The sequence below is a fragment of the Neoarius graeffei genome, chromosome 4 (genome assembly GCF_027579695.1).
Source record: "Neoarius graeffei isolate fNeoGra1 chromosome 4, fNeoGra1.pri, whole genome shotgun sequence".
Classification (NCBI taxonomy): Eukaryota; Metazoa; Chordata; class Actinopteri; order Siluriformes; family Ariidae; genus Neoarius; species Neoarius graeffei.
In genome coordinates this window covers 7576747-7603967 of record NC_083572.1, presented here as the reverse complement: position 1 = coordinate 7603967, position 27221 = coordinate 7576747, and the positions used below count along the sequence as shown (strand labels likewise).

The following is a 27221-nucleotide window of genomic DNA, read 5'->3' as shown; positions in this document are numbered from 1 at the left end:
CATTTCTCATCTATAGGGCATGTGTGGCGTTTTTATTCTACACAAATAATAATTCTCACACGCACAACAAAAAAAAGAGACAACTTGAAGTGGTCCAGTTTTATTAAATTAACCTTTTACACTTTTTTTTGGACTGTAAATGCCACAATAAATCACAACTGAGAAAAGCATGTGTACTATAAGACAAACCAATACATGTTCTAATTCTGGTTGAATATTTAAAATCACAACTAATGAAAAGTGGAAGCATTTATTGAAACTTCTTTATAATTGGTCTTGATATCTGAATGCGGTTATGTTTATAATAAAACGTTGTGTACTTACTCGAGTTGGATTAATATTAGTTAAGAAATGCAAGTTAAGGAAAAAAGACTAATCGATAGAAATACAATAAAACAATTCCTACAGTTGTATTTATTTCATGACGCTCCAGTGTATGAGATGGTGAACTAAAGCCATGGTAATATCTCTCATCTACATATTCACACATTCCAGTGTACAATATGCAGCAACTGGCCTGTGATCTTTTTTTAATTCCATAAATTTTCACAGTTTTGATAAAGACACAAAGTGAATTTTATTGCTTTATGTTTATACAGATGCCTTAAGCTATACAAAATGTGTTTTAAATCCTTTCAGGGGAATTAATTTGCGCTCCTTGAACAGATCTCGCAACAAAGTGAAACTACCACCAAAATAACTGTCCCTATTTTTAACAAAAAGCCCATGTGAAACTTAATTCACTCACAGAGAGAGACAGACAGACTTGGAGATGCACACTTTCTTTGCTGTCTGTCTCCACTGCCCTGCACGGAGGAAAAGATCAGAAACGCACCAACCAACGCGCGCGCGCGCACACCAAAAACAGGAAGAGCTTCAGGAGAGGAAAAGAGCTGGGGGTCAGAGGTGACACACTAACATCTCACTGCGCTTGAGTGGAATCTCTCAGAAACGCTTCTTTGTGCTGGAAACTATTCGCAGATCAGCGTCTCCAACACAAACCTGTTCTCAAGATGGCGGATACTGTGACAGTCGAGAGCCTCGCGTTTCTGAATACCTGAGAAAGAGAGAGAGAGAGAGAGTCACTACATGCCACAAATACTGACACTAAGTGCAGTGTTACTGTACCTAATATCTACATGATGTGAGATATTCATACAGTACGTGCATGTTCGTCTGTGTGTGAGATATTCCAGGGTGTCTACAGGTTTGTTCAAGTTAAATTTAAGATTTTTTCATACCATGTTCCAAAAAAAATTAAGACCAAATCTAAAGTCACACAAAAACATACTCTTTTGAAAAAAAAAAACCCTATATAATTTAATGTAACTCATTGTTCTTGTAAACATTCACCAGAAAACACTATTCTAGTAGAAGTACTTCATTTCTTTTCCTTGACAGGCATTCACACACTCAGAACACAATATAAGGATAAGATAACAGGATTTCCCACACATAGAACATTGTGTGGCGCAGCACCACACAATGGATTCCTATCGCCACACAATCAGACTCGCAATTTTGAAAAGAAAAAAAAAAAATTTATATATATATATATATATATTTTTTTTTTCCGTTGGACATCCCTGAGTCAGGCTATAAACCAATTCTGATGCATACAGTAGCAGCTTGACGCGAGGAACCAGCCTTATTGCATTATCCCGTTTATCCCGCTTCAGCAATGACTTCCCTTACGATAGGCCGCTGGAGTTTTTTTTTTTTCAGGAAGCCACGCAGAATTAAATGTTCTGATAGGGCATGCAGGCTTTGCACCAATTAGGGTAATGCTTTTTCATTACTGTTAGTTGCCTTGGTGTTACCTTAAAGGATATGGGACATGGATTTTTACCTGGGCATAATTATGTAATCTAAATCACTGCAGGGCGTCAAAAATGTGAAAATCATCACATTATTCAAGTTTTTCTATACATCAGTGTAAAACAAGGATTCGTTAATTAGCTAGGTGGTCACGTGACCCGTGACACAACAAAAACTTTCCAAGGAGCCAGCGCTTGGGAATCTAATGTAAACAGGTTACCGAAATGGACACCATGGACAGTGATATTCCCGATGTTTCACAGAGATGTGAAGTTAGACCCTATCAATTCGAACCGATAGCTGGAAATTCACATGAACATGGATCTTGTCTTTACTCTGACGGGTCAGATGATTCTGAGAGTGAGAGTTCATTCAGCCCTCATGAAACTGAAAGCGGTCGGCTGGATAACACTTCCTGGTAAGTTAAAAACAGCTCTGCTCAAAGGCTAATGATCTGTTGAAAGAAGTATTATTTTTGTATCATACACTGAAAGTTCATCATAGATCTAGCTAAAGTCCGTTGCAAGCTAGTTTTTTTTTTGCTGATATTTTTCGAGATTGATTGAGATACAATGCTTCCAGAGTCCGAGATGAAAACATTCAAAATGGCGAAACGAGTCAGAATTATGATGATCAATAATTGATACACCCAAAATTATAATACTAATCCTTACCTCGGCTTTCAGTCGCTTAGCGCAGAGGTCTTCAACGGGGGGGGGGGGGTCGCGAAATCGCACCAGATCACTCATAACAAAAATATTCCTGCCCTGTCCCCTGGCCTCCGTGCAGGGATGCAAACAGCACGCCTTTCGGCGGATGCTGCCTTTTTCACGGCTGAATCGCGCAGATCCGATTAAAAAAAAAAAAAATAGCGATATTAATTCATGAAACATGAAGTATAAGGATGAGAAAAAAACAGTTTAAATCGGGAAGCTGCGCACATTTGTGCAGCCTGGCACAGGTGCTGTTTTTTTCTTCTCATCCTTATACTTCCTGTTTCATGAATTAATATCGCTCAGTACCTGAGTATTAATGTTGAAAGAATCCTCAGTGAAATGGTCCAAATACAGTTTGTGGGAAACAGTAGGTGCAAAGTTTTTTCAACAGGTGTTCTGTAAAGTTATCCTACCTCTTGGATTTGTCCTACCAAGCCTACTGCGCATGCGCAGGTGAGCCCACACTTTCCTCAGCTTCGGGTCCTTGGGGAATGCAAAAAACCTTACTCCAGGGCATTTCCCATTGGAATTATTGCAACCATAAGCAGCACAATACACCATGATGTCCAATGTACGTTAAAGACTATAAAAACAATTTTCTTGTCATCCACTTCTCCATTCATCTACCCGCTTGTGCTGTGCCCGAAAGTTTTTGTGACGTATGATCACGTGACAGCGGCTCTTCCGGTTGCAAAAAATGCATATCGGAAGTCGAGCAGAAATGCCATATAATCATCACGAATATAACGATTTTGCTGAATTTAATAGATGATTTTGTATTTGTTGATGCAATTAATTCATATTTTTAAGGGAAAGAAACTGATATAGCGCGCTTTTATGTTTCATGTCCCATATCCTTTAAGTGGTTTCTTACATCTAATTATGATATTTTATTTTATTATTTTGTTGTTACATTATACTATTTTTCATTTTAGTATTGGTTGAGGTAAGTGTTGAGTTCAATATTTAAAAAAAAAACCTCCAGCTTGTTTTTTGCAGTTTATTCCTTGAATGTCAACTAAAGAATGATTGAAAGATTGCCACCAAAAAGGCAAAAAACTAAGGTCAAAACCAGAGATGCACCGATTGACCGGCTGCTGATCGGAATCGGCCGATTTTCACGTGATCGGCCATGACCAGCGACCGGCCGGTCAAAATTAAAATATGCCGATTTTCTGCCGATCAAAACTTGTGTATCACAGAGATGAAAGTGGAAATACTCGTAATTCGCAACTAAAAAGGCTGCAGCTCTACTGGCAGCTTGAACATGCTTTCTAGTGTGATTGTGTTGCGCAGAACAGTGTCAGTCCTGTGCGCCTAATGAGCTCCGGCGCGCGCACCGTTAACAACAAAAATCACCATATTTGGATATTATATATCCAAATATAGTGATTTTTTTTTTGTGCCAGATATTGGATGTGAAAAGAAGAAAATGTTTGTGGTTGTTTTGAATTTCCCATTACAGGAATTAATATGTTAGCCTATTACCAAACATCTACTTAGATTTGTACAAAGAGAGAAAGAGAAAAAAAATGTCTTTGTTTTATGACCTTGGTTGCACTTGATTCCATTGGAAATTACTCTACAAATACACATCTGACAAAGATGATAGAATGGCTATGGTATAAGTATGGCTGGAAATGATTTTTGTATTTTGATACTGAATGAAGAAATGGGTTGTTCTATAAGGCTGAAGTTTTCAGATCTAAACAGGCTTATGAAAGTGTGTTCCATAGCAGTAGGCAAATAATACATGGGGGGGGGGGGGAGATGTTTTTGTGCCAGATATTGGATGGGATAAGAAAAAATGTTTGTGTGAATTTCCTATTTCAGGAATTAATATGTTAATACCAAACATGAAGAAAGATTTTACAAAGAACAATGTCTTTTTGTTTGTTTTCAACCTTTGAGGTGTTAAATTTATTCCTGAAAACCTGGCAGAATGTTCTATTAAAGAAAAGATAAAAAGAAAATAGTCTTTGTGTGTGCTGTCAAGTGGTTTGAAAAAATGAAATCGAAATCAGACAAAATCGGTATCGGCAGGTCACACTCCATGGAAAACTGCAATCGGTGCATCTCTAGTAAAAGCTAAACTTTAACTTCAATATTGGTGAGTCATTTTCATAAATTTAAAAGACAGGTTTTCCACCAACATCAAGCCCAGCAAACTAATGGCCTGTCCTGTAATGTAGAGTTGGGTCGAGGAATGAAACCAGGCAGGGTTCTGGGAAAAACTGTTTTAGCTGTCTTCTCTTAAAGAACTTAAGAATTTAGATTGAACTGAATAATCTCAAATGCTCCTTGTAGCTTTAAAACAGTCCCAGCAGGTGACTCTGAAGAAAAATACTGTGTGTTTGAACACCGCCCGCTGTAAACACTTTGCATACACCCCAATGCCCGACACCACCGCGCACGATTCCCTCATCGGCACAGTGGAGCACCACAAATTGCTTCCTGGTCTGTGGGAAACACTGGATAAACTAACTACGTGACAATCAGAATGCAGTCACAACGTTTGAATCCAATGTAACAACGTGAAAATATGAATGAAGTCACACACACAGAATCCAAGGCAACAGTTTTTTTTAATAATTATTTTCTCTGCTTGGGGAGTCACATTGTAAGCAGAATTGTTCAATTCCATCTTTGGTCAAACAACAATGCAGAAAACAACAGTTAAACAATGTGAATGCACATACACCTGAAACTTCGTCTCACTCGCTTGAAAGGTACGCTCACTTGCACTTCTTAAAACACTTGGAACGATACCCACACACAAACAATACTATTCCAGTGTTTCCCACAGACCAGGAAGCAATTTGTGGTGCTCCACTGTGCCGATGAGGGAATCGTGCGCGGTGGTGTCGTGGCGGTCGGTGGAGTCGGGCATTGGGGTGTATGCAAAGTGTTTACAGCGGGCGGTGTTCAAACACGCAGTATTTTTCTTCAGAGTCACCTGCTGGGACTATTTTAAAGCTACAAGAAGCATTTGAGATTATTCAGTTCAATCCAAATTCTTTTAAGTTCTTTAAGAGAAGACAGCTAAAACAGTTTTTACCAGAACCCTGCCTGGTTTCATTCCTCGACCCAACTCTACATTACAGGACAGGCCATTAGTTTGCTGGGCTTGATGTTGGTGGAAAACCTGTCTTTTAAATTTATGAAAATTACTCACCAAAATTGAAGTTTAGCTTTTACTAGAGATGCACCGATTGCAATTTTCCATGGAGTGTGACCTGCCGATACTGATTTTGGCTGATTCCGATTTCATTTTTTCAAACCACTTCACAGCACACACAGACTATTTTCTTTTTATCTTTTCTTTAATAGAACATTCTGCCAGATTTTCAGGAATAAATTTAACACCTCAAAGGTTGAAAACAAACAAAAAGACATTGTTCTTTGTAAAATCTTTCTTCATGTTTGGTATTAACATATTAATTCCTGAAATAGGAAATTCACGCAAACATTTTTTCTTTTCCCATCCAATATCTGGCACAAAAACAACTTCCCCCTCATGTATTATTTGCCTACTGCTATGGAACACACTTTCATAAGCCTGTTTAGATCTGAAAACTTCAGCCTTATAGAACAACCCATTTCTTCATTCAGTATCAAAATACAAAAATCATTTCCAGCCATACTTGTACCATAGCCATTCTATCATCTTTGTCAAATGTGTATTTGTAGAGTAATTTCCAATGGAATCAAGTGCAACCAAGGCTGTAAAACAAACAAAAAGACATTTTTTCTCTCTATCTTTGTACAAATCTAAGTAGATGTTTGGTAATAGGCTAACGTATTAATTCCTGTAATGGGAAATTTACACAACCACAAACATTTTCTTCTTTTCACATCCAATATCTGGCACAAAAAAAAAAAATTCACTATATTTGGATATATAATATATCCAAATATGGTGATTTTTTTTTTGTTGTTGTTAACGGCGCGTGCGCCGGAGCTCGTTAGGCGCGCAGGACTGACACTGTTCTGCGCAAGCGCAACACAATCGCACTAGAAAGCATGTTCAAGCTGCCAGTAGAGCTGCAGCCTTTTTAGTTGCGAATTATGAGTATTTCCACTTTCATCTCTGTGTGATACACAAGTTTTGATCGGCAGAAAATTGGCATATTTTAATTTTGACCGGCCGGTCGCCGGTCATGGCCGATCACGTGAAAATCGTCCGATTCCGATCGGCAGCCGGTCAATCGGTGCAGCTCTGGTTTTTACTTTATTTTTTTGCCTTTTTGGTGGCAATCTTTCAATCATTCTTTAGTTGACATTCAAGGAATAAACTGCAAGAAACAAGCTGGAGGTTTTTATTTTAAATATTGAACTCAACACTTACCTCAACCAATACTAAAATGAAATAAATAGTATAATGTAACAAAATAATAATAAAATATCATAATTAGATGTAAGAAACCACTTAAGGTAACACCAAGGCAACTAACAGTAATGAAAAAGCATTACCCTAATTGGTGCAAAGCCTGCATGCCCTATCAGAACATTTAATTCTGCGTGGCTTCCTGAAAAAAACTCCAGTGCCCTGTCGTAAGGGAAGTCATTGCTGAAGCAGGATAAATGGGATAATGCAATAAGGCCGGTTCCTCGTGTCAAGCTGCCACTGTATGCATCAAAATTGGTTTATAGCCTGACTCAGGGATGTCCAACGGAATATATAATATTAGTGCTGTCAAAAATGTTGTGTTATTAACGCGTTAACTTGACTCAATTTTAACGGCGATAATTTTTTTTATCGCAAGATTAACGCTCTGTGACATGATGTAGGTTTTTCATAAGCTTTTGAAACTGCCAGGAACTTGGAACAGAGACTTTGCTTAGAAAAACGATAGCAGCTAGACTATAAGGCCGCGCCCCGCACAGCCAGAGTCCTCTACCCTCCTCCCCCAAAGAACCAGCGTGGGCAGGGCGCACTAGTAGAGATGGGATTTATGGCTCTTTGATGGGATCTGCATCTTTGTGATCCGTTCTTTGAAAAGAACCGTTCAAAAGACTGGCTCATTTGGCTCTTTTTAAATATTTACTCAGTTTTAAGAAGACAGCGTCTAAAGAAGCCAGATCCCTCTGAACTGTAAACTCAATGCTATCCCAGAAATCCTTCTTGTAATATACAAATTTGGCCGCCTCTGATTGGACAGCGCGACGCATCAACAGGCAGAAAGTGTAAAAGTACAAAATGTGTTAAGTGAGCTGAAACAGTAAAGATCAGATTCAATGCAATATTTATCAACGAACAACTTAAACTTAATATAATAGTGTACTTTATATTATAATCAAGCATGTCAAGCCTACCGTCACTGTGTAACCTACGTATCTCTCTAATTAGAGTTGTAGACTAACTCGAGCAGTAGATCATTTCACTCATGGTTCTCTTGCTAGCCCTGCGTCGGTGCTCGGCTTAGGTTTCACTTTGCAGTGGCTGTGTCAAGACGTGTTATGCTTTGCAATTAAAAAAACATTGGTACAGAACAAGCCCATTCACTTTTTTATGCTGGTAAGAGAATTACAATGGTTTTTCATGTGACAAAAATGTGCGATTAAATTGCGATTAATCACGAGTTAACTATGACTGTCGCGACATTAATCGCGATTAAATATTTTAAATCGCTTGACAGCACTAATATATATTAGTGCTGTCAAAAATGTCGCGTTATTAACGCACTAACTTGACTCAATTTTAACGGCGATAATTTTTTTATCGCGAGATTAACGCTCTGTGACATGATGCCACGCCCCGCACAGCCAGAGTCCTCTGCCCTCCCCCGAAGCGCCACGGTGCTCGGCTTAAGTTTTTCGTTTTCCCATCGGCGGCTCCAGCCCCACTTTGCAGTAGCTGTGACAAGACGTGTTATGCTCTGCAATTAAAAAAAAACAAACAAAAAAAAACATTGGTACAACCAGTGTTCGAACTATGCCGATATTTTCGGGGGGTCCCTTTTTTTCCCTTTGGGGGGGCTTGCACTTGTCTCAGAGCGCGGCTCTCCATCGCGCGCTCACTTCGGATATGCAAATGCTTCCTGTTACACACGATTGCTATGTCAATAAACATCATTTTGCCAATATTTTAGAGACCCCCCCCCAACATTTCCCAAATCATGTTTTCAAGGGATCTCATGTCTGTTTCAGGGGATCTCGGATCCCCCGTGTACCCCCGTAGTTCGAACGGTGAGCAAGCCCATTCACTTTTTTATGCTTGTAAGAGAATTATAATGGTTTTTCATGTGACAAAAATGTGCGATTAAATTGCGATTAATCGCGAGTTAACTATGACAGTCGCGACATTAATCGCGATTAAATATTTTAATCGCTTGACAGCACTTTTTATATATATATATATATTTTTTTTTTAAATCGCGAGTTTGGTTGTGTGGTGCTGCGCCACACAATGGTCTATGTATGGGAAACCCTGTATTCTCTCACATGCACGCAATAGAATATATTCTCTCTCTCTCACACACACACAATATTCTCTTACATCTTGCAGATCTATCCTCTTCTCCACGACCGTCAGTAATGGCAGCGCTGAAGTCGGATATTTGAGGCTGATGCTTGCGGCCTTTAGCAAAAGCAACGTGCTTGGCGCTCTTCATATGAGAGTCCACCGCTCTTATCCCCACTGTGCCCAACTTAAAAGTCTTACAGCATGCTACACAGTATGCCTCGTTGGCATCTTTGGGTACAGCTTTCAGCCACCACGAGTATTTTGCATCTTGCAGCCAGTTATCATTAAATTTACATTTACCCATTGTGGCTCGGACTACCCTCCATCAACAGATCAGGCACTGAGTGGTTGTCAAGCACGCGTGTGTCTAGCAACCGGTGGATTCGGAGCCTGCGCAGTATAATTGTGAGCATCAAAAACGATTAAACTTTTTCCCCATCCAAAGAGTACCACATTTTAACGATATGACTGAGTAAAATCTCGATAAATTTAAGACTGAAAATTTAAGACCACGCGGTTTGAAATTTAAGACAATTTAAGACTTTTTAATGGCCTTATTTTAGGAAAATTAAATTTAAGACTTTTTAAGGACCCACGGCCACCCTGTATTCATATAGTACGTGCATGTTCGTGTGTGTGTGAGATATTTATATAGTATGTGCATGTTCGTCTGTGTGTGTGATATTTATATATGTGCGTGAGATATTTATATTGTGTGTGTGATATTTATATTGTGTGTGTGTGTGTGTATATTTATATATGTGCATGTTCGTGTGTGATATTTATATAGTATGTGCATGTTCGTGTGAGATATTTATATGTGCGTGTGAGATATTTATATAGTATGTGCATGTTCGTGTGTGCGTGTGAGATATTTATATAGTACGTGCATGTTCGTGGGTGTGTGTGTGTGTGTGAGTGATATTTATATAGTATGTGCATGTTCGTGTGTGATATTTATATAGTATGTGCATGTTTGTGTGTGTGAGATATTTATATAGTATGTGCATGTTCGTGTGTGTGTGTGTGAGTGATATTTATATAGTATGTGCATGTTCGTGTGTGATATTTATATAGTATGTGCATGTTCGTGGGTGTTTGTTATTTATATATGTGCGTGTGAGATATTTATATAGTATGTGCATGTTCGTGTGTGTTTGTTATTTATATATGTGCGTGTGAGATATTTATATAGTATGTGCATGTTCGTGGGTGTTTGTTATTTATATATGTGCGTGTGAGATATTTATATAGTATGTGCATGTTCGTGGGTGTTTGTTATTTATATATGTGCGTGTGAGATATTTATATAGTATGTGCATGTTCGTGGGTGTTTGTTATTTATATATGTGCGTGTGAGATATTTATATAGTATGTGCATGTTCGTGTGTGTGTGTGTGTGTGAGTGATATTTATATAGTATGTGCATGTTCGTGTGTGATATTTATATAGTATGTGCATGTTCGTGGGTGTTTGTTATTTATATATGTGCGTGTGAGATATTTATATAGTATGTGCATGTTCGTGTGTGTGTGTGTGTTATTTATATATGTGCATGTTCGTGTGTGATATTTATATAGTACGTGCATGTTCGTGTGTGTGATATTTATATAGTACGTGCATGTTCGTGTGTGTGATATTTATATATGTGTGTGTGAGATATTTATATAGTATGTGCATGTTCGTGTGTGTGTGTGTGTGTGTGTGTAGATGAGTATTTGTAGATCTATAGTGTGTACGTACTCGCCCAATACAGTGAGTCCGAGGCGTGTCCTGTGTGTGTGTAGATGAGTATATTTGTAGATCTGTTGTGTGTGTATGTACATATTCACTCAGTATAAGGAGTACGAGTTGTGTTCTGTGTATGTTTGTGTTTATATTTTATATACACACACCTTGTGTGGTGTCCCGGCGCTGTAGTTTGGTTGTGTGTATGTGTGTGTTTAGACTTGTACTTGCTCCACATTGAGGACCAGAAAGTGTTTTTTACCAACAGAGTTAGGAGAGTTTTGGGAAGTGAGGACCTTTTGGCTGGTCCTCACTTCTTCAAAGGGCTGTTCACAGGTCGGGGTGAGGCATTTAGTCGTGATGGTTAAGGTGAGAATAAGGGACGAGGGAATGTTGTCAACAAGTCCCCACAAAGATAGAAGTACGCGCGCGTGCGCGTGTGTGTGTGTGCGCGCGCACTCACCTGGTATGGTGTCTCTGCGCTGTAGATTGTAAGTGTCTTTGTCTTTGCACAGCATGTAGATGGAGTAACCGAGCTGCTCCACATCCTCCACCTTCTCTGTCACAACCATCTGCTCGCGCACCAGGTATGACTGTGGCAAGTAGGTGCCCGCCTACACACACACACACGCACGGTTAAGACAGCAGGAATCCACAGTGGGGTTTTTTTCCCCTTCTTCTTGACTTTCTTTGTCGGTTACCTTGATGTTAATGAGCAGATCGAGAAGGTCTCTGGGTGGCATGACGACAGACGTGTTCAGAGGGGTGATGTAACACTTATTCAGACGCAGATCCAGGTAAGCGGTCAGACGCTAGAGGGAGACATGACAAACGCGTACACAGAGAGAGTAGTGAGTCACTGCATGTACTCCTGTGTGCTTTTATTTAATAACTGCTTGTATAACCATGTCACTGAAAAGGCTCGAGCTTATTTTCCAATCGTGTGTGTAGCCAGAGTGCAGCACAGTCCATACAGAGCTAATACTTTCTTCTTTGCGGGGAAAAAAGAGAAAACGTTCAGTTTTTGCTTGGACAGGGGAAAAAAAGCACTCAGTCGAGTGAAAATTTTTGACTTCCAGTCCATCAGGTCCAAGTCAACATGTACATAAGCAAGGGAAGGGGGAGGGGAAAAAAAAAAAGCACACATGAAGGAGTGCACGCACATGTGTGCAACCTTTAGTCTATAGTGCAAACTGATTATAAGTTTACCCAGGATACACACATCCTGTGCATGTGCGTGATCTTACATGGACAAAGTCGTGTAAGATCTCGGCGGCGTTGCTGTCCTTGAAATCCGGCACGGGCACGCTGATCAGCTCCACCTGCTCCTTATCCAGGATCCGCACTCGTTCGTCGAGTCTCTTGAGAGGGGCCCTGTGCTCCTCGCTCACATCAGGAATCATGAAGTGCTCCTCACTGTAGCTCACGCCGCAGAAATACACCTCCTCCTCCTGCAGAACAGCATCATCACAGTCACACTAAACATCTGATTATTCCTCCTCCTCCTCACACATGCGTCAGTGCTGATCTGCATAACCCCACCCTGGGGAAGGTCTCTCAAACATTTCATAATTAGGATCTGGGTAAGAATGCTGAAATACATCTACGTATTACCAGAAAGCAAGGGTTCAGACAGTGTGTGTGTGTGTGTTTTCTCTCACCTCCATGCCATAATGCTTGTACAGGTAAGCTCCACCGACCACCACACCAGACAGCATGAGGGCCAGACCCAGACACATGCACCAGCACCAAGCCCAAGATCGCTGCCTGACCCGCAGGACCTCCTCCACATCCTACACACACACAATATTGCTGAGTGTATTGTACATCCTGTTTGAGCCATGACACACTTCCACGAATACGTGTTATGAAGACCAGACTTTAACAGGTCTCCGTTCTTTAAATAAAAAACAAAATGTACGCTCACAGCCGATAATCACCCCACTGACTGAAAACACTAATTTCACCTCCAAATTAACTGGAGGTTCACATACTTTTGCCACTCATTGATGGAAGGAAGGATGAATGGCTAGTAGGATGGATGGATGGATGAAAGGAAGGAAGGATCCACAACCTTTCAAGCACCACCAGGCCTTTAGATTACACTAATTTGGGCACATCAAAGGAGCGAAGCGACTGCGCGAACGAGCGTAGCAAGTGAGGGGCAGTGTTGCCAGATACTCCTGACGTTTTCCAGCCCAAAATATATTCAGAACCCGCCAAAATGCACTTAAAACCGCCCAAAATGGAAAATGTATTTGATGCCTATCTTGTAAAGTAAAAATATGCAGCTAAAGACCAGTATACTATTTGTAAATCGAACAACAATGCAAACAACTTCTAAATAGCAGCATGAGCCCGTCAGTGCTGGGGGTGAAAAATCTGCTGTCTGGTACTCGGCTCCGTGTGGTTGAATCAGATTATAACTCTGCAATCATCTGCTGTGTTCTGAATCCTACATGCACCAGTAGGTGGCGCACATGCATAATATTATGTAGGCTATGTTAGGCTACGATGCATATTAGGGTGCATCAATTGCCCCCTAAAAATGAAGAGTTCCTCCAATCATGATGCATTTTTGTTTTTGTGTTCCTTTTGGTAAGAAAACACACTGGGCGAAATATTTTTGACAAAATTCAAAAGTTTAACGGTGGCACCAGGAGCTCAAAAAGTTATGGAAAAAGCTGCTATTTTATGACTTATGACAAAATTTCGATCACTTTTCATAAAACATTATGGCACCTTATAGAGCAGGGGTGGGCAATTATTTTTTCCGTGGGGCCACATGAGAAACAGAAAATTTTGTGGAGGGCCGGACCAAAAGGCTGAACTAAATTCTGCATAATATTAATTGTATTTCTTTATATAAAGCAGTAAATAACATTGTTTGTTTTTACAAGCTGCTAAGAGTCTGGAAAAAACGAGGTTGCCTTCCAAAAAATGTCATTTATTCAATCAAATTTCCCAAAACAATGGTGAACAAAATGTGAATGTTTGTACCTTTTTTTTCCCAGTCACATTCACCCCAAAACACAATAAAGACATCACAATATTGTCTTTCTACTCCAAATATCAAGCAAGATACATCATATTATAATAATGATGCCCACATTTGTAGTCTAATCACCTCATTTGGTGTTTTTCAGATCTGCTCTCTGCAAACTAAACACACGGCTTTATCTCTGACTTCAGCAAATAAATACTTAGCAGTCCAGGTTTTGTTGAAAGCCCTGCATTCGGCATCTACCTTTCTTCTTTTTGCGGACATTTTGGGGGCGAAAGTCTTCTTGTGACCTGCTCGCAACAACGTCGATTAGGTGTAGGTATCAGATCTACAGATTGGCTCGGGCTCCGGCGCCTGCTGGTGACGTCACACTATGTGATTGGCTGGACCGTTTGAAGGATGACGTACAAGTTTGTGGTTGGTCTGGACAAATTACGGAAGTAGTTATCGCGGGATTAGGTTTCGTGGGATTTCATGTCATGCGCATTGCGTATTTGTTGAACACATAGGGCTGGGCGATATGAGAAAAAATTATATCACGATATATTTTTTCAAAATTTTCGATAACGATATATATCACGATATAAATCAAATCACCATTTTTGTATTTTCTTTAATTTTCTGCTCAAAATATGAACATTACAAATTAGTAGTTCCTTCCTAATTAACAAAAATAGCTTAACAAGCCTTCAAGTTTCACAGAACCAAAACAAACTGGATGCACATTCTTTTGTTCAAATGAATAAACTGAAACTGAAAAATAAAAACTATATACCATTGTTAATCATTTGTGCAAATTCTAGCAGCTTTCAAATAAACATGAAAGACGTATTGACGTGTAAACCTTATGCTGCAAGGAGAAAAAAAGTGCAATCCTGTACGTCAGTGTGTTTAAGGTTTTGTGTAACACTTTGTTGTATGTCCGATTTTAAATATCCAAAATACCTCCACACAACCGAAGATCTCTGGCCCTTCTTTTCAACGATGTCCTCCAGGGCAGTGCTCTGACTTTCCTGTTCAGAACTCCGGTCAGTCGGCTTCTCGCTCATTTTTATAATCGCTTTGTTTCACGCTTTGTTGGAGAAATGCCGCGCTCCTGCAAACTTCACCACAGCCATGCTGCGCGTTGCTGCTACACGTGTGTGTGTTTGTGTGTGCACGCAACCTAACTTGACGTGGCTCTCTTCCAACTGATTGGTTACGTGCGGTACTGTTTAGTTATGATTGGCTATTCGCGTGTCTGTCAAAACTTCGGACGAAGTAATTTTACTGAAGGCGTAGGCTTATCGTAGGCATATCGTACGTGTCTAATTTCTAATCGTAGAGATTTTATATCGTGAATAACATCGTAATCGTAAAATCGCCCAGCCCTATGAACACAACTTCAAAATAAAAGCAAATGCACATTCAGTCCATGCAAGAGGTAAAATTAGAAAATACATTTATTTTGTAATTTCTAATTAACCTTACGCGGGCCGGTCAGAATGAACCAAAGGGCCGGATGCGGCCCGCGGGCCGTAAAATGCCCAGGTCTGTTATAGAGTATACCAAATATCTTAGATACACATTTTTAGTACATACTCTAAATATATTATCAAGCACAGTTTGAGTTTTAGCTGTTCATTGAATCATTGTTCAACTACTTTTAAACAATACAAATGTATTATGAATCACATTAATGCTTCTCAATCCCTTGCAAAGGTTCTTAACATGATCTCTGGGCCACAAGAAATCAATAAATGGAGTCCAACATTGTGATTCAAACCTTACGCGAAAACATAAAATAAGCGTTTTTTGGCAAAAAATGAACCTCATGGTGCCACCATTAGACTTTTGAATATGGTCAAAAAATATCTTACAGGATGTCTTTATTGGTGAAAAGGAACACCCAAACAAAAATGCATCAGATTTTATGACAGTGAGGGCAACTGACGCAGCCTAATGCACATCTAACATCTGCATTGCTGAGGTTATTTATCTTTTATTTGTCTTGTATTTATCCTGTTTGTTTTATTAATTTTATAGGCCTAGTTATTCTGCTTAATTTATTTTTGTCTACATCCATGTATTTTCTTCATCTGTTATCCTGATTTTTGCGGATTTTTTAGATTGTACCTGTTTTATATACTTCAATTAAAAAAAAAAAAGTTAGGCTACGATGCATGGCTGAATGTAACATGAGAAGAGAAAATGGAGAATGGATTGCGTCACTCTTATTTACTAGTTTATATGAGTTCAGTTTCTGCACTACATTACACACATTCATCTTAGTCTTACAGTTACTGTACATCAACTTTTTTTGTTTAAATAATACTTAATGAGATTAATGTTTATTGTTAATGATTAATTTATGCCAATGCTCGATTTTGGTTGTTTAAAATACCTAAGGGGTGCTGGGTAAACGAGGTCTATGACTTGCCTCAATTGTCCAAAGAGCGCCGTTTTTCCTGATTTCCTTCGCATATTCAAGAACATCATTCGGCTTAGGTGTTTACATTCTCTCCCATCTCTGCTTTCTAGTGGGAGTGAAACTATATAAACATCTGATAAAAACCCGCCGAACTAACGTCAAACCAGCCCAAGCCATTTTTTTTGCCTGCAAAGTAGAATTCAAAACCGCCCAATCTGGCAACACTGGGAGGGGGGTACGTACATCTATACGACTCCAGTTCTAGTCATTATAAGTAACCGGAGGATAAACACTCCACTAACCACACCCACCAACTACTCCTAGCGACTTCGTGCCCCCTTGCGTTGTGGCGGTGAACAACATCGCGCACGCCTATTACTCCCCGCTCAACGATAAATTACAACTGTCTGCGAAAAGCTATCTGCGAAAGCCTTGTCGCAAGAGCATGCAGAGGCCCTTAGATGGCGGCTCTAATAAGTGTCGCTTTGCTTGTGGTGCGAGCGTCCTGTAGTAATGGGCCGTCCACGCAGCGTCATGGCTTCCAGAAAATCAAAGCAGAAACGCTAGCATACGAGTCAATGGCAGATGCCTTAACCAATCAAACCTCGGGAATCCAACTTCCGCCGATCAGGAAAGAGACTGGTACCTTTCTGAGTGGGTTATAGGTAATGTTCTGTCGCTTGCTTGACATTTTCGGTCGATTTTGGAAATAGTTTTGATCGGAAATTGGAAAGATCAAGATGCGCATCAGCCTTTTTTTCCTTGATTAATTTGGGCACACCGTTAAACGGCCTGGCCAAGGTGTAATTTAAAGGCCTGACCGCTGTACGTGTCTTTCAGTTTTCGCCAGCATTAACTTTTCTAACAGTTTGTACTACAGTAGCTCGTCAGTGGGATTGGACCACTTTTGGTAGGTACTAACCGCTGCATACTGGGAACACCCCACAAGATGTGCCAGTTTGGAGATGCTCAGACCGAATCATCTCGCCATCACACCTCGGCCCTCGTCAAAGTCGCTCAGATCCTTACGCCTGCCCATTTTTCCTGCGTCCAACACAACAACCGACTGTTCTGTTGCTGTCTAATACAGGTATATCACAGCCCTTGACAGGCGCCAGTGTAATGAGATAATCAGATCTAATCCACTTCACCTGTCAGTGTTTTTAACGTCACAGCTGATCGGTGTGTGTGTGATTGAACTAAAATTATCTGCTGCGTTTATTTTGGTCGTTGGTGTAATCTCTGGTTCTATTTGTACAGATTTCGTAGGAAGAGCTTTTATAGAATTCGACTGTGAAAGAGCAAAATCATTAACGAGCTGGCTGTTATTCAACTCCAAACCCACAAGCGTCTGCTTGCACTGGAACGCAACCAGGACACAAACAGCAACAGCTCAACCAGATGGTGACGAGGGAGAAAAAAAAATTTTTTTTTTTTTTTTTACTGCTGACAGTCAAAACAGAGAACACAGCGAGCGCTTCCTATTTCAGCTTCCACTTTTTTTCTGACAATATAACGCTGAGTGTGAACTAAAAGATTCTCGTCAGCTCTGTGACAGAAGGGCTTCATCTTGTGAGGAGGTCAGAGCGCACAGGGGTGGGGACGATGGGACTTTCCTCAAATCGCTTGTTTTATTTCACGACGTTCACCGAAAGTACTGGATCTTCACCTGCAGTAATACAACACATTTACAGCAACATCTACGTGCGCACACACACACACACGTTCCAGCAATGAGCTCTCGGAATGCTGGGGGAGTTCCAAAAGAAACCTCTCAGGGATTTCCAAGCAAAAGATTTAAGGATACAGAAGTGTGTATCTGTCTAAGTGAATGCCAGAGTTCGCTTTTCGTAGCCAGAAGAGATAGACGCCGTTTTCTATAAGGAGATGTTTATTGAGTTTATGGAAGGAGTTTCCGGTGTCAGCACTTTGTAATATTTAGTTTTCCACCATGGGAAAGTCTTCAGGACAGAGGAGTCGTCTGTGCTTGTGTTTTCTTGGTCACATGACAAGCTGCAGGATTTTTTTTTTTTAAATCGTATTATATTAAAGTGTACCTGTAGTGAATTTTAATTACTAGCCATTTCAAAAGATCACGTATGATGCCAGTGGTTCCATCATGTAACGTTCGTCATAAGCTCTTGTCGAGTACACGTGAGTTTTAAGGCACTGCTCTGCCAGTCAGGCGTGGTCAGCGACATGTTTACCCCTTTTCCACCAAAGCAGTTCCAGGGCTGGTTCGGGGCCAGTGCTTAGTTTGGAACCGGGTTTTCTGTTTCCACTGGCAAAGAACTGGCTCTGGGGCCAGAAAAACCGGTTCCAGGCTAGCACCAACTCTCTGCTGGGCCAGAGGAAAGAACCGCTTACGTCAGCGGGGGGCGGAGTTGTTAAGACCAACAACAATAACAAGACCGTGAAAAATCGCCATTTTTAAGCGACGAGAAGCAGCAGCTGTACAAACGCAAAGTCATCCATTATTATTATTGTTGTTGCCGCTGCTGCTTCTTCCGTGTTGTTTTTGCTTTGATATTTGCGCCAAGGTTTATGTAAATGTAGCGCCGTAACTGACGTATACAGCGATGTAATGACGTGGCTCCGCTTAGCACCGCAAGCTATGGAAAAGCAAACTGGTTCTCAGCTGGCTTGCAAGTTGAACGAGTTGTGAACCAGCACCGGCTCCGAACCAGCCCTGGAACTGATCTGGTGGAAAAGGGGTAGTTGCCTCCTTCATGGGCTGCTCCGGCACCGGTACTGATGCACAGTCGTTGGTTTGTCCAACCGTCCGGGCTGCAGTGGACTGGTCACTGACCCCGTATTGCAAACACCAGTCTAAGAGAACACATCAGCAGCTGATTTGCTCAGAAGAAATATTTACTGGACCAAGTAGAAGTTTAAAAAAAAAAAGCACTGTTCATCATCATCATCAGTGTCGTAGTTCTCAAAATTGAACCGAATCGCTGTCCTGAATCATAAAATGAATCATCCGAAGCGCATAAAACCCGTGTGCCAACTCGCAACAAATTTTACCTCCAAAATAGCCCAAATATATCCTTATAATCCCTAATGGGACGTCAGACAGGTTTTATCCGGTTTACACTGGGCGTTCACACCACAAAAGAGAAACCAAAAGAGTGAAAGCGATTATCACGCCGTTACCATCCCTGTGTCCGAAATCGCTCACTCGTTCGCTACTCCCTCCCTGTGAGTGCACTATATAGGGTGTAATAATCCTCACTATCATTTCGGACAGCACTACAAAATGGCGTCCTCACCATATCGTGCCCTATATCATGAGTAGGGAGCGATTTCAGACACAGAGCACGTGAACAGTTTCTTTACGAATGCGCAAGTGGACGCTCAGCCTTCCGACTCCGGTGTGACTGAGGAAGGTGATAAGTTTTACGTTTCATCTAATTTAGGTAATTTAAAAACTATAATATCTGGCAGCGGGCACGTAGGAAAGTGTCAAGTATAAAAGTTTCTCTTTGTGTTTATCATGCTTGTATGATAAAAAAAATATATATTTATCTCAATACATCACCTACTCATTCTAAACCTGTTGCGCTTCGCTGGTGAAGCTCTCGACTCCAAAGTACAACCAAATCTACTTGCACATAATGCCATGTGCCATAAAGATCCATTACAAGTATTCAATCTATATTTATTCAACGTGTTCTGAAGTTACTTGACTGGGAACCTCGACCCACAGAACACCGCCTGTTTACCTGCACCTAATAACCCAGAATCAACGACTGTACGCCACTTCCGGCCAGCAATGGCTACTCCCTGTGGTTCTGCCTCCGCGGGTAATTTACAGAATAAAACCGTCCACAAAAAAGTGCTTTTACGGTGTTTTTTTGGACTGAATGTGCACGTCTTTTGTCTATACGTAATACATAAAGCATGATTAATGCTGTAAGCATGACCAGTACTGGTCCACTTGGAGACAGAGGCTCTGGAATGACTCCTTATCGCTCCTATAACGCAACAAAATTGCGTCAACACGAAATGTACCAATAAATGGATAAAAAGTACTGCTAACCCAAATCAAATCATTAGTGCTGACAAATTTCTATTCAACACTCCAGGACGTGTTTTAACGACAAATAATTTGATGTGGGGTGTTAACTATGATTTCACTTCATCACACCACCCACACACTGCTTTCCTTTAACCCCCCAATTTCAAAACACTGGCTCCTTCTGTACAGACAGTACTTCCATACATACTCCCCCCCCCCATTTTTGCATCCCGTACACGCGCTGAAGAAGCGTCAGGAGGAAAACGCTGATGTGATGCGGGCGTGTATACAGATGAGAGCTGCTTTCTCCGCCGACGATGATGCAATCCTGCAGTGGAACACAGTCACAGCTCCTGCTTTCCTTTCACCGACTAACACCCGAGAGGTTTTGATTTCCCTCCTGAACATTATATAAGCGTCCTGCCTCCGACCTCCTGTATCCTTGGAACAGCTTTCTGGATTCTCAGCATTATAACATAATATTCGCTCCTTTATTATTCCTAACAGATGCCACAAGCCTGATTTATACGATTTTTTTTTGTTATTTAAAAACTATCGTATAAATGAGTAACCTAATCCTATCTGAAACCCTGGGGTGCACAAACTTTTGCCCTGGTAAAGCCTGTATATCTAATGCCACAATAACCAATCAGAGCCACGCAATCTGATATACGCAATCTAAAAACTGACATCCGCAGAGAGACGAATCTAATCTGAGCACGCTGTGTCGCTGAAACGCTCCAAATAATCCATTAATCAATAAACTCCTCGAAACATGGGCTTGATCAGAGCGTGATGCTCCAGGTGACGTAATCTCACTAATCTGAAACTCAAACAAAGAAACGGGTACAGTTTCACCCTCTCTCTCTCTCACTCACACACACACACACACACACACACCCTGTTCTAACAGACAGTCTTTGTTGGAATGTGAGGACTGGTATGAGTTCCCCCCCTCTTGTTTTTAAGCCAAAGGACTCGAGGACGCTTTGATCACACGTGTGGCAGAGAACAGAGACGTCTCGAACCTGATCAGACCCCACACACCACAGTGAGGATCCTTTTAACTACAGCTTTAACAACCTGACACGAACCATCAAGTATTTCTACTACGCTCCAAGTCTGATCCAAAATGTTCTCCTGCCATCAGATTGGATGCACTAACTTACTTATGCATCAAAAGCTCAACCACGATAACAAGTAAAAAACAAACCCAAACAACCTTTCGTAACCGCGATTGTGTGGAAATGCAGCATTGTGAAACGGTTCTCCAAGGAACCTTTTGAACTTAGATAAGCACAACCACAAGCGTCTTGCTCGTTTGCACAGGAATATAATCACTCAGTGTCAGGGTGACGTCACGTGACCCGACATCCCATCCAGCGGAGGTACTGTTGCACCCTGCAGTTGATTAATTCACAATGACGGCACAAAGCGTTTTACTCCTCTCACACCACAGCCAACTTATCAGTATTATTATAATTATTATTTATACAACAGCACGCCATTAATTCTCTTTAGTATAAACAAACAAGTGATTGTAGAAAATCTCACGCGCTGATTGGTTGAGAAATTCAAACTATTTCTCGATAATCACATTGAGCGACTCGGCAAAACGGCGGCCGATCACTTACACTACGTTCAGACTGCAACCTGAAACGACCCATATCCGATTTGTTGTGAAATCTGATTTTTTTGTTAGGCCGTTCACATTACCAATTATATGAGACTTGTATGCGATCTCCAATATGAACGGAAAACGACCCAAAAGTGTCCCGCATGCGCAAATTGACACGTAATAAGCACATCTACGTAATACGTAAACAAAAAAAAAGCGCACTCTTCAAGTTTGCAAGTAAAGCATGGAGATGAGGCGAGACCTGGCGATGTGGTTTTTGTGGCGGCGGCGGAACTCACACAATCTGATTAATGTGGGCAGCAGACTAATGAGACCGAAGGTGTCAAATTACTGGAAATGTAATACAGGATGGTTTAAGTTATAAATCAGTTATAGAAACTGTTTAATTTAATCAGGCTAACAGATCAACATCCAGGTCCCTACCAAATCCACCATTAGCTTGATCAATTCTATAAAAGTCTATTTAAATTCTGAAAACTGTACAAATGTTGTTGTTTTCCACCAAAGAGGCGGGATTAGCCAACGCAGAATAGCGACATTTGTCTCTTGTTGATGACGTGTAGGTCGCATGAATGCGACCTGTCCGGTCAGACTGCAGTCGCATGTGAAAATAACGGATATGCATCGGAATTAGGACCACGTATCCAAGCGGCCTGGGTCGCATGTGAAAAAAATCGGATCTGTGTCATTCAGATTGTCAATAACAAATCGGATACAGCTCGCATATGGGCAAAAAAATCGGATATGGGTCGTTTCAGGGTGCAGTCTGAACGTAGTCTTAGTCACCGTACATGAGGAAGCGTCGCAAACGATGAAAGAAAAGCGCTAAAGATGCTACGAAGTTTGGTCTAAAACTATTCAAAAGGTAAGGTGGAATTGCGATTTATTTTATCCGTTTTAAAACAAAGTATTTTATGTGACTTGGTGTAGATAAGTGACGCAAATCTGCGCCATGATTACATTTGCATGACGCCTTTGAAATTTGAAAAAAAAAATTTTTTAAATAATCACCTGTGTATTTATACTAAAACAATCATCCACCTCAGACTCAGCGAATAATAACCTTGACTTCATCTCAGGTATTATTCAAGTCACCTTTAGCAAATAATTGTTAAATATCAGTAGCTCTGTATTTAGTTCTAGCTACAATTTAAAAAAAATAAATAAATACAGAAGGAGTCTGTAGTATTGGTATTTTGTAACTGCAAGTTTTCCACCGTGTCGAGCAGGAGGGGAGAGAGAGAGAAAAAAAAAAGAGGCTGGTGTGGCAAAGGGATGATCATTTACAGCTGCTATAACGCAAGTGATAACAGCACATTCTGTATAAACAGATGTAACTAGAAATGGATAAAAATTATATTCGTTAATGCCAGGGTTTATGTATATTTTACAGGTGATTTTTGATGATGGGTGAATCTGGGTTGGGTGATCTAGTGGAATGTTTCATTTCTGTGTTGCACCTGAATCCTCAGTGGTGTAATGGTGGACTTCAAATCAGAGGGTCCTGAGTTCAATTCCCAGGGTAGACAGACAGAAAGACAGGTATATCAGTGGAATTCTGGGTAGAGGGGTATAAGAGGATAGAAGAGATAAAAGGGGGAGAGTGAGAGAGAAACGAGGGGGAAACTGAGTGGTTGTTGACGTGTTCTCATTCTTTTATAACACCCCCCAAAAATCCAAGCCCCCTTTTTTAAATGATTCACGCTGCCCCAAAAAAAAAAAAAAAAATCACCTCTGCGAATCCAGCTTCACCCGATTTCAAAACTCGCCTGTAAAATACTGTACATTTTCAAAAACTTTCAAGGACTTGATTTTTCTTTTCTCAAATTCACAAACTTTCAAGGACCCTTGGGAGCCATTAATACACAAAACCTGGTCATTGTTGCTGACGTGCTGTGGTGTAAGAGCAATAAAACACAGTGACGGTAACCTCATCACCTCCCCCCACTGCCGAGGAGTTATTCTTTACTGAATCAACATTTTTTGATGAATCAGACTCAAGAACTCATTCTACTTTCCATTCAGTGTGTGAGACCGAGAGCAGTGAGACAGAGGGCAAACTCCAACTGCCAGCTTTTCAGTAACACTAGATCCCCCTCTCTCTGATTAATTAATATTTCACAGCCTTCTCTCTCTCAACATTTATCTATCAACCTCCGTCTCTCCTTATTTATTCATTCATCAACCTCTCTCTTGCTCCCTCTCTCAACTGCTCTATCAACCTCTCTCTCCATCACACTCTCCTGCTCCGTGAACCTCTATCTCCATCAACCTCTCTCTCAACCTCTATCTCTCGCCATCAACTTCTCTATCACTCAACCTCTCTCTATATCCATCAACCTCTATCTATCCACCACTCTCTCAACTTCTCTATCACTCTCTCAACCTCTATATCTATCAACTGCTCCATCAACCTCTCTCTACTGCTCTATCAACTTCACTCTCTCAACCTCTATATCTATCAACCTCTCTCTCTCTCTCAACTGCTCTATCAACCTCTCTCTTGATATATCAACCTGTCTCTCTCAACCGCTTTATCAATCCATCAGCCTCTCTCGATCACTCTCTCAACCTTTCTCTCTCAACCCCTCTCTCTCTCTCCCACTTTATCAACCTCCCTCTCTCTCAACTGCTATCAACCTCTCTCTTAACCGCTCTATCAATCCATCAGCCTCTCTCGATCACTCTCTCAACCACTATCACTCTCAACCTCTCTCTATATCCATCAACCCCTCTCTCTCCCACTTTATCAACCCCCCTCTCTCAACTGCTCTATCAATCCATCAGCCTCTCTCGATCACTCTCTTGACCACTCGGTCTCTCAACCACTATCACTCTCAACCCCTCTCTATATCTATCAACCCCTCTCTCTCTCTCCCACTTTATCAACCCCCCTCTCTCAACTGCTCTATCAACCTCTCTCAACAGCTCTATCAATCCATCAGCCTCTCTCGATCACTCTCTCAACCTCTATCACTCTCAACCCCTCTCTATATCTATCAACCCCTCTCTCTCTCCCACTTTATCAACCTCCCTCTCTCTCAACCGCTCCATCAATCCATCAGCCTCTCTTGATCACTCTCTCAACCTCTCTCTATATCTATCAACCCCTCTCTCTCTCCCACTTTATCAACCCCCCTCTCTCAACTGCTCTATCAACCGCTCTATCAATCCATCAGCCTCTCTCGATCACTCTCTCAACCTCTCTCTATATCTATCAACCCCCCCTCTCTCTCCCACTTTATCAACCCCCTCTCTCAACTGCTCTATCAATCCATCAGCCTCTCTCATCACTCTCAACCTCTATCACTCTCAACCCCTCTCTATATCTATCAACCCCCCCCTCTCTCTCCCACTTTATCAACCTCCCTCTCTCTCAACCGCTCTATCAATCCATCAGCCTCTCTTGATCACTCTCTCAACCTCTCTCTATATCTATCAACCCCCCCTCTCTCAACTGCTCTATCAACCACTCTATCAATCCATCAGCCTCTCTCGATCACTCTCTCAACCTCTCTCTATATCAACCCCTCTCTCTTTCCCACTTCATCAACCCCCTCTCTCAACCGCTCTATCAATCCATCAGCCTCTCTCGATCACTCTCTCAACCTCTATCACTCTCAACCCCTCTATATCTATCAACCCCTCTCTCTCCCTCCCACGTTATCAACCTCCCTCTCTCTCAACCGCTCTATCAATCCATCAGCCTCTCTCGATCAACCTCTCTCTCCTGCTCTATCAACCTGTCTCTCCTTCTATCACTCTCTCAACCTCTATCTATCAACCTCTCTGCCTCTTTCTCTTTCTTTCTGTCTGCTCGCCCACATCACACTGACTCATCACTATCAGACTGTCTGATCTGTGTGTGTGTGTGTGTGTGTGTCTGTCGCCACACAGTCAGCTGAAATACAAGAGTCTCACGCCTGAAGGGAACCGGAAGTGCTCACTAAAACACTGCTGCTTTCGACTCCTGCTTGGTTTTGCTCCTCCAAAACATCTCTGAAGGACACAAAGCAATCACATAATCACTCAAATACAAACACACTCAGAGTTACTCAGCAGAAAGTTGGATAATTATATAAACATGTGCGTGCTGAGCCTCGGACCCGGCCATGTCGCCGAGCTGCGGGCTGGGCTTTGCTTTGCTTTGCTTTTTTTAATCAGGTCAGCCATTTTCTTTCCTCACAGCCTTCTCTTTATTTTTTTAAGCTGAAACAGTAAATAACTTAACTAAAACACTTCTGTTGTGCCTTTTAAAACATTTTAATAAAAAAATATTCAGGTCAAATATAAAAAGTTAGCATGAGAGCTAATTCGGAGTTTATTTTTAAACGACTCGCCTCAGCAAAACACTTTCACCTCAGCAAGGGAAAAAAAACCCTCTCTTTAATTTAAAAGCTTGTTTTTTGGCTTTAAAACACGACGCAATCCTGGAAAACGAGTTCCAAGGATTATTACTGTGTCTAAAACAAACAAGTCTTGCTGGCGTTTGTAAAGTGAACTCACCCCGTCCTGTGGGATTAAAGCCTCGTCCTTTTCGCCTTTCTTCAGCTCTTTTTGTGCCAGAGCGGAGTTAAATGTGACTTTAACCATGTTTACACCTGGTTAAATGGACAAAACTTGAGAATAAAACCGTTTCCTTGGAGTAAACTTGATTATGTGGATGTAAAACTCCGAGTGCAGACCGCTGTTTGTTCGCCGCTTCGACTGAACTGTGGCGCATTTAGCAAAATACACTTTCACTTTGGAACCGTGACCACCAGGGGGCGCAAAGCAACAAAACCCAACCACAAATTCAACTTTTTTTTTAATTATTATTATTTATTTTTTACTTTAAAGTAAAACTCCACTCTGAAACACATTGAATCTATTTATATAGAAAAAATTGTGATATGTTGAGTGAACCTGGTGGGAGGTGCGGTATCGTCGTTGTTCCTATGAGAAGTCAGCGGTCATGTGCCGCACTGATGTCACAGGGTGTATGGGCGGATCTACCAGGGTGGCATAGGGTGGCAAATGCCACCCTAAAAGAGCCTTGCCACCCCTGCTGTTAGCAGGGACGAATTCAAAGAAAAATTACGGCCAATTTGACATTTACGTGCGCGAATTTCCAATGTCCGACTGCGGCGAACGCAGCACAAGATAACGCCAGAGATTGGTTGTTTTGGAAAATTGAGAGGCGCGAAGCAAGGGAGCCAGGGGTCACGAGGAAAGGAGACACGGGAGGAAAGAGGTAAAAGCTGATTATCTATCAAGAAATGAAATTATAACGAATGAACAGCGATGCTGATTTTGAGAGGATAAAAATCAGGTTGGAGAACACGTCTGTGAAGATTCTCAATCATCCAGGTCATAGTAAACTGTGGGTGGTAGAAATGGGCAACTGGACTTGCTTGAAGATTCTTGAAAACCTCGCCGT

General features: G+C 41.2%; 1 protein-coding gene across 1 annotated transcript; it reads right to left on the bottom strand.

Annotated features, from left to right (window-relative positions):
* Nucleotides 1-84: 84 nt before the first annotated feature.
* On the bottom strand, nt 85-26540 carry itm2ba (integral membrane protein 2Ba). Its single transcript, XM_060918744.1, has 6 exons — nt 26309-26540; nt 12390-12521; nt 11976-12179; nt 11430-11540; nt 11192-11342; nt 85-1057 (listed from the first exon to the last, which is right to left on the bottom strand). The coding sequence occupies exons 1-6, from the start codon at nt 26393-26395 to the stop codon at nt 972-974; spliced, it is 771 nt and encodes a 256-aa protein (XP_060774727.1). The 5' UTR covers nt 26396-26540; the 3' UTR covers nt 85-971.
* Nucleotides 26541-27221: the final 681 nt, after the last annotated feature.